Source organism: Limulus polyphemus, unplaced genomic scaffold (assembly GCF_000517525.1).
Source record: "Limulus polyphemus unplaced genomic scaffold, Limulus_polyphemus-2.1.2 Scaffold7064, whole genome shotgun sequence".
NCBI lineage: Eukaryota > Metazoa > Arthropoda > Merostomata > Xiphosura > Limulidae > Limulus > Limulus polyphemus.
In genome coordinates, this window is record NW_013672674.1 from 25,433 (window position 1) to 34,127 (window position 8,695).

An 8,695-nucleotide genomic window follows, 5' to 3' on the forward strand; every position below is an offset into this window, starting at 1 on the left:
TGCTCCATCTATCTGGTACCATCCTGATAGTCTGTGTACTGTACATACGAGTGAACTGTGCTCCATCTATCTGGTACCATCCTGATAGTCTGTGTACTGTACATACGAGTGAACTGTGCTCCATCTATCTGGTACCATTCTGATAGTCTGTTACTGTACATACGAGTGAAATGTGCTCCATCTATCTGGTACCATTCTGATAGTCTGTGTACTGTATGTACGAGTGAAATGTGCTCCATCTATCTGGTACCATTCTGATAGTCTGTGTACTGTACATACGAGTGAAATGTGCTCCATCTATCTGGTACCATCCTGATAGTCTGTGTACTGTACATACGAGTGAAATGTGCTCCATCTAACTGGTATGGTCTCAGTGTTCTTCACTACATATTCCATCTTTCTGAATAGTTCCACATAATCGAGACACACATCGGGTGGCTGAAAAAATCTGTAGGACACTGTGTTATTAATAGGAGTGATAGTTATTGGTTTTCCACTTTCTGTAGCTCTGACTGTGGTAATCCAAGCTATCACGTACTTTCAGTGGTTATGCTCTACTGCACCTTTACTTCACGTGCCAACTTTCAAGGCAATCCATTAAGAAATACGCAAGATATAAAATATCCAACCTTTCACTGAAGCTCTTCTTGTTTTGTTTTCTTTGCACCGAATGTATGGAAAATTTATTTGATAGATTTGGTACAGTGATAGATTTTTATATCCTACAATTAGGTGTCAATTCTGGTGTAAATATAAGCCACACGTGCAAAGTTATTCAACAAAAGTGCTCAATTCTGACCAAAATTTTTGCACATGCCTATGCAAAAAGTCACATGAGTTATCAGTCTTACATTTTTACTACAGCTTCACCTAAGAGTAAAAGTGGAGTGTTTTTTTGTCATTCGGATTAAAGACGGCTGATTTAGAGCAGCAAAACTATAAGGTGAAAGCGCGTGCAGATGCATAAATATTGGTTAGGCCAAGCAAACTAGATTAGCAGTTTCTAGCTCAAGTTTTCAAATAATCATACGGGTGGATGGTTATTATTCATTGCCAATTGTAAGCACAAGTTTGCTAAATTTTATGAAATTATCCTACTTAAAGAGTGTTTAACATCACCTGATATTATATTAAGCAATTAGCATAAATAATAATGCTTGATACAGCTGTACCGATTGCATGTGGTTGATGACAAGAAACTGTTAATCTAAATTCCATGGCATTACTATAAAGGATACTGTTAACACTGTTTTAGAGAGGAAAAACTTCCACCATATATTTTAATGAATCTGGTTGGTTCTGTAAAGTAAAGGTCTGTTCCGAATAACTGAGGGTTGTGTTCCAAAAGCTATTGTGGGTTACTATAGAGTGTCACTTTCGTACTTGCTGTGATTTGTTGGTGTATATTGACAAAAAAGTCATGATATCTAATCAAAAACACCTTAGGTGTGAAAAAACAAGTTGTGGCCAAAAAAAGTACCGAGCGTGCAACTTGAAAGAACAGAATCAAAGTTGGCAGCCAAACTGATAGCTCCACTTATAGCATTGATAAGAATTTTACAGCAAATATTCATTCATTAGTTAATTAGACCACATATTTTGTTTTACCCACTATCGTGCCCCAAGTTGAGCAAAAATTATGGCCTGGCTAACTAATGAATGATTATTTGCTGTGAAATTCTTATCAATGCTATAAGTGCAGCTATCAGTTTGGCCACCAATTTTGATTTCATTCCTTTAAGTTGCACACTGGATCCTTTTTTTCACAGTTATTTTTGATTAGATCATACATATACTATGTACATTGGCTTCTGTCTTTCAAAAGAAAAGACAAAATGTGACACACTGATAAAAAAAATCACTATTTCCCATGCCGCACACTGATATAGACCGTTAACCCATCGACCGTTGATTCTCTATATAAGGTACAGTCTGCCTCCAGCAGTTGAATGCGAGTGTACCGTGTATGGTTTACGGCTTGCAAAAAATCTGCACACGTTTAGAGCAGCCACAGTCAATGGGGTAATTGCCATGACCGCTGTTAAAGAAAAGAAGGTGAAAGATTGCCATAATATTAAACCAGATTTCTAACTGGTTTTAGAAAACTAATGTAACAGAAAAAGAAACTAGGTTACTTTTAGTACATACGGTAATTTAATTATTATAATTTTATGGCAACGTGTAACTTTGAGTACTTTGTCTTTAAATTGAATTTTTATAAAACGCACATCTTCACTGGATTAACCAGTAATGTGTAAATACACATTGTTTTCTAGTGATGTGACTGGAAAAGAAACGGTACCTCTCTTCTCAACAGATGTTACTAAGGATGACGTAGAAAAGGTAGGTAACTTCATGATACATGTTTTTTATAGGTGTTTGTAGGTTGAGTAAATAATGTCTACAGTATCTCTAGTCTTGTTTCCTTACTTTTTTTATGGTCCCTATTTGCAGGTTTTTAAATTCACAGTGTTACTGTAATAGTAGTAACTGATGTGTTTAGTTTGGTTAAATGTTATTATATTACTGTAATAGTATTAACTGATGTGTTTAGTTTGGTTAAATGTTATTATATTACTGTAATAGTGTTAACTGATGTGTTTAGTTTGGTTAAATGTTATATTACTGTTATAGTGTTAACTGATGTGTTTAGTTTGGTTAAATGTTATTATATTACTGTAATAGTGTTAACTGATGTGTTTAGTTTGGTTAAATGTTATATTACTGTTATAGTGTTAACTGATGTGTTTAGTTTGGTTAAATGTTATTAAATTACTGTAATAGTGTTAACTGATGTGTTTAGTTTGGTTAAATGTTATTGTACTACTGTAATAGTGTTAACTGATGTGTTTAGTTTGGTTAAATATTATTGTACTAATGTAATAGTGTTAACTGATGTGTTTAGTTTGGTTAAATGTTATTATATTACTGTAATAGTGTTAACTCGTGTGTTTGGTTTAGTTAAACTTATGGCAAGTAGCAACAGAGTACAAAGGTCGTAACTTGAAGAGATAATTGTTTGCTTTACTTCTTTATTTACTGTTCTATGTTTTAGGCAAAATAACTTTAAAACTTATTTCAAAATAGCAGTAATCTGTATACATATATAATGTATAATAATTGAAATGTGACTGTATTTTACAAAATACTAGTCCACTAAAACACAGCCAAGACAGGTTGCTTTGTACAGACCAAAGATCAGTTTTATATTATTGGATATGTTAACTTCTGTATTGTTAACCAGCTATAGCTGAAGGTCAATGTAGTAAAAATAATAAATATATATCTATAAATGTATAATGTTATGAGATTTAAGTTATTTAATCTAAACATTTGTGTTTTTGTGTTCTTTCTAGAATGAAAGAGGCATAATTTATGTTTATTTCCTAATTTTTTTATGGTGGTTACGAGATCGGTCAAATCAACCAAACACATACAGAGATTCATTAGTGAAAATAACAGATAAAATATAAAGTTTTTTTTAAGAAACATTTGATAACTATCTGGACATTTGAAAAGTTTCTGATGCATAAAAGTATTTTAATCTTAAAATTAAAATTACTTTACATGTTGGATAGGCAACATACAAAAAGAAAAAAGGCATGAGAAAAACATTGCTGAACAAACCTTAAGACTTAATAAAAAAAAAAATCTGATATTTTGAGTATGAAAGCATTGTAATGTTTACTGATAATCTGCCAAATTTCGTGAACATGTGCTTACTAATTTAAAAGTTATAGCACGAAAACCATAACAAGCACAAAATAGTTACGAGGTCAGTCCCAGGGACCAGGCCTAAAACAGTTAATAGCTCTTTGTTGAGCTTAGAGGTAACTATTTGAGATACATTTTCAGATAAGGAAAACTTTAACTGTAAAAGAGTGGGACAAACACAGATTTTATAATAAAATAAGCCTAGCATGTAATTAGATATTTGCTTTACAATAAAATAAATTATAGAAAATGCATGTCTTCCGTAAGGTTTATAGAAGTTAGGACTATCTAATATGTATATTATCATCTGCTGTTTTTCTGAAACACTAACTTTAATATATTGGTTATAATCTATTTTTGTGAAGAGTGAAGAACTGGGAATATGTGTGCCTCTCCATAGCAGCAGCAAAGAAGAACATTCGTTAAGACGTCAGCCAGCAGTCTATGTGAACGTATCTCCATCGTCTACTAAGGTATTCGTGTGCTCAGAAAGATTTTATTCAGAAATATATATATATAATGTTGTAGATACAAACTGACACAAATAGATCTAATTTGTAAAAAATTGCATTTCTTGTAAATTCCGGCATTTTATTCCATTTTTGGTATTAAAAACTTTGCTTTTAATCCGAAAAATGGTGTAATTAATAAATAACAACATTATAATGCATTTAAAAGTATGCAATAATTTATTAGAATCATGCAAGGCTCTTTGGATAATTCTACATGTTTTTGTAATCAATACTACTCTGGCATTATCAGGACTTTTGGTAGAATACTGCCAAAACACTGCTACCATCAGGACTTTTGGTAGAATACTGCCAAAACCTACCATCATCAGGACTTTTGGTAGAATACTGCCAAAACCTACCATCATCAGGACTTCTGGTAGAATACTGCCAAAACCTACCATCATCAGGACTTTTGATAGAATACTGCCAAAACACTGCTATCATCAGGACTTGTGGTAGAATACTGTCAAAACACGGCTATCATCAGGACTTTTGGTAGAATACTGCCAAAACACCACTATCATCAGGACTTCTGGTAGAATACTGTCAAAAAACTGCTATCAGGACTTCTGGTAGAATACTGCCAAAACACTGCCATCATCAGGACTGCTGGTAGAATAATGTCAAAAATATGTAGAATTGTCCAATGAATCTGATGCTATTTTAATAAATTATTGTTCACTTTTAACATTCCGGAATTTTTAGTTTATGTAATCTATGCTCTAGAACCATCTTTTACCGTATTTCTTCTACTTAGTACTCTATATATTGAATCATAATTTCACCTTTCAGCAATGTTCTGGTATTTCATTTGCAGGTTGCTCCAATGCCAGAACATCTACACACATTGGAAGAATTTGAAAGAGATTCAAAAATTGGGGAAAAGAGATTGAAGAAGCTTCTAAGTGGTATTCAGAACACCTTCAAAGCAACCAGCTGTGAGTTTTTTTTATTATATGTAGTGAGTTCTAACTACGTCAACTTGATAGTATCTCTGCTTAACGTGATTTTATATTCATTCTGATTGAACATTTCTTTCTTGGACTGAACTTACTTCTCCTCTTGTTTTCAATATCCACCCTATTAAGTGATGAATGTTTGTCAGCACACACACTAGCTTAAGAACAAGTTTTGAACTCCAAAGAGACTGAAATATGAACTGAACAATAAAGAAATGAAAGTTGATTCCTCATTTTGTATCATGACAGTTGTAACGAGAGAGATTAACATTGAGTATAAGTCTGTGAACATAAATTACTAAAAGAAATTATTGTTACCTAACTAATAACTAGAAGTTTTTAATTAAAAATCTTCTAATTACAGCTGGACAACAACCTAAAATGAAGACTTTAGACAGTTCAGTGGAACATTCAACAGAGCACACATCACCATTAGCCCTAGTTTCAACTACTCCTTCGAGCCTCTCTTTACAGACATCTACTCAATCCTCTTTTACAACATTCAAGAATGGTAGCACAGCTGCTGTGGATATGTCAAAGTTGGAAGGAGACACTAATACGAGGACACTGCCTCTTCCATCTGCTACCAAGTCTAACTCTCCAACTTCTGTTTCTCCCTCAGTTGTAACCTCAAGCTCAGCATTTACAGTGAACACATCTAATGCTTCCTCTCCAAGTGTTGTATGCATGGACCAGCCACCTTCTACACTGACTAGTGTTAGTTCAAGCTTTAGTGGAGGACCGCAGTTCAGTTCTGGTGTTACTTCAGCAACAACTACAAATTCTGTTGCAGAATTCCAGTTGGCTTCATCTCGACCATCTGCAGTAATTCCAGTAAAAACAAGCCTTGCTAAAGAATTGCAGTTTGGTTCTTCTGAACTTTATAATGTTATTCCAGGAAAAGTAACAACCTCTGGTGGAAGTCAGTTTTGCCCTTCAAGTACTGCTATAAGCACTAAAGAAACAGTCACAAGCACTGTTGGAGAGTTACAGTTTGGTTCTGTCTTGCCTTCTAATAGAACCCCAGTTATTACTGTTGGAGGTTTAAATTTTGATTCTTCTGTACCATCTAGTACTGCCTCAATAACTACAAGCTCTGCTGGAGGGTTTCAGTTTGGTTCTGCTGTGCCATCCAGTACTACCCTAGTGACTAAAACTTCTGTTGGAGGGTTTCAGTTTGGTTCTACTATACCATCTAGTTTTACCCCAGCAACTACAAGCTCTGTTCAAGGGTTTAAATTTGGATCTACTGTACCATCTAGTGTTACCCCAGTGACTACAAGCTCTACTGGAGGGTTTCAGTTTGGTTCTTTACCATCTAGTTTCACCCCAGTGACTACAAGCTCTGGTGGAGGGTTTCAGTTTGGTTCTCCTTTACAATCTACTACTACCCCAGCAATTACAAGCACTGTTGGAGGGTTTCAGTTTGGTTCTGCTGTGCCATCTAGTACTACCCTAGTGACTACAAGCTCTGTTGGAGGGTTTCAGTTTGGTTCTCTGTACCATCTAGTTTTACCCCAGCAACTACAAGCTCTGTTGGAGGGTTTCAGTTTGGTTCTGCTGTACCATCTAGTGTTACTCCAGTAACTACAAGCTCTGTTGGAGGATTTCAGTTTGGTTCTTCTGTACCATCCAGTTTTACACCAGTAACTATGAGTTCTGTTGGAGGGTTTCAGTTTGGTTCTTCTGTACCATCTAGTTTTACCCCAGTACCTACAAGCTCTGTTGGAGGATTTCAATTTGGTTCATCTGTACCATCCAGTTTTACACCAGCAACTGTGAGTTCTGTTGGAGGGTTTCAGTTTGGCTCTTCTGCACCACCTAGTTTTACCCCAGCAACTACTGGTTCTGTTGGAGGGTTTCAATTTAATTTCGGAAGTTGCTCAACAGCCCCTTCTATGCAGTCATCCTTGGAAAAGAATCCACCAGGAGGGTTTAAATTTTCTTTAGGTTCATCAGCAGCCAGTTCATCTAATAAGGAAAAAGGATTTTCCTTTACATTTGGGTCCAGCTCAGCATCTGGTATTGGGTCTAGTGAAAGTGGAAAACCAGATACTACAACATCACAGCATGTTGCAACAGGTCTTAATAATCCTCCATCTGTATTTAGTCCCCTCATCACCAATTCCATTGAAAATCAAAAACCTAGTCTTTTTTCCAGCCCACAGATATTTAAAGAATCTGCAGGTACACCTCACAGTTCTACACAACAGGTTAAGTTTGGTCAGAACAACCAACCCCCAGTTCAAGGTATTTTTAGCAATCTATCAACAGGAGGAGGATTCAGTGCTGGGCAGAGTACTTTGTTTCAGAACTCCAGTGGAGTATTTGGATCTGGCTCATCTGGACAGAATACAGCTTTTGGTGGAGCTGATCAGAATCAGAACTCTTTTGGATCAAGTAATAACAAGCTCCATGCTAATTTTGACTTTGCTCCAAGTCCTAATCAGTCACTTTCCTTTGGACACTCAAATCTTCAGCAGTCAACACCTGGTTCTTTCCAATTTGGAACTGGAAGTGGGAACGCTTTCCAATCACCAGGCGGATTTAACTTTTCTTCTGCATCACAAGGAGCGAATTTTAACTTTTCTGCAAAACCCAACATTAATTTTGGAGGTAAGTTAGATACAAATAGTTCTTATATAAATGTTTTATTTGAATTACAAAAAACATATTTTAAAATTGTAATTATTTTATTAAACTAGCATTCTTTGAAGTTCCTTTGTTCATTCTTTTGGCAATCTTTTTGAGCTACACCAAAAAGGCACAGAATGGATTTTTCTGGCCACTTTTTAAGAAACTTTATTTAATAACACAAGTGGTAATCAAGACACAAGATAGTGTGTTGTGTGGACAAAACAACCTGCTGTAGGACACATTGTGTGTTATTAACAGGAGTGATAGTTTAGCAATTTTCCACATTCTGTATCTCGGACTGTGGTAATCTGAACTATCACATATTTTCAGTGGATGTGCTCTACTGGACTCTCACTTTACGTATCAAATTTCAAGGCAATCTATTAAGAAATATCTGAGATATAACATCACCAATTTTGATTCAGTTTCTCCCCCTCCCCCTTTTTTTTTATTTGCACCAAAAGTATGAAAACTTTATTTGATAAAAAATAATATTTAACTTTTATGGATTCTTTTCCAATTTGGTACACTAATAGATCTTTACAATCTACAGTTAAGAGTCTCACTTGGTGTAAATATAAGCTACACGTGGAAAGTTATTCAACTTAAACTGCTTAAATTTGACAAAAAATTTTGCGTGTGCCTGTGCAAAAAGTTACATGAGTTATCAGTCTTACATTTTTACTACAGCTTCACCTAAGAGTAAAAGTGGAGTGTTTTTTGTCATTCGGATTAAAGACGGCTGATTTAGAGCAGCAAAACTATAAGGTGAAAGGACGTGCAGATGCATAAATATTGATTAGGCCAAGCAAACTAGATTAGCAGTTTAATTTTGAATTAAATTTGAGCAACTGTTGCTCAAGTTTTCAAATA

The 8,695-nt window shown here is 35.0% G+C and overlaps 2 protein-coding genes across 2 annotated transcripts in view; both read left to right on the plus strand.

Moving 5' to 3' along the window:
• The window catches only part of LOC106474318 (flocculation protein FLO11-like), a 25,080-nt gene extending 18,171 nt beyond the window's left edge, over positions 1-6,909 (plus strand). The window contains exons 6-9 of the mRNA XM_022402631.1: positions 2,277-2,343; positions 4,080-4,187; positions 5,044-5,164; positions 5,550-6,909. Of these exons, the coding sequence (XP_022258339.1) occupies positions 2,277-2,343; positions 4,080-4,187; positions 5,044-5,164; positions 5,550-6,772 (1,519 nt within the window). The 3' untranslated portion in view covers positions 6,773-6,909. The remainder of the gene's footprint in view (positions 1-2,276; positions 2,344-4,079; positions 4,188-5,043; positions 5,165-5,549) is intronic.
• LOC106474317 (nuclear pore complex protein NUP62-like) overlaps positions 6,838-8,695 on the plus strand; it is a 4,738-nt gene continuing 2,880 nt past the window's right edge. The window contains exon 1 of the mRNA XM_013935008.1: positions 6,838-7,801. Coding sequence (XP_013790462.1) covers positions 6,838-7,801 — 964 coding nt within the window. The remainder of the gene's footprint in view (positions 7,802-8,695) is intronic.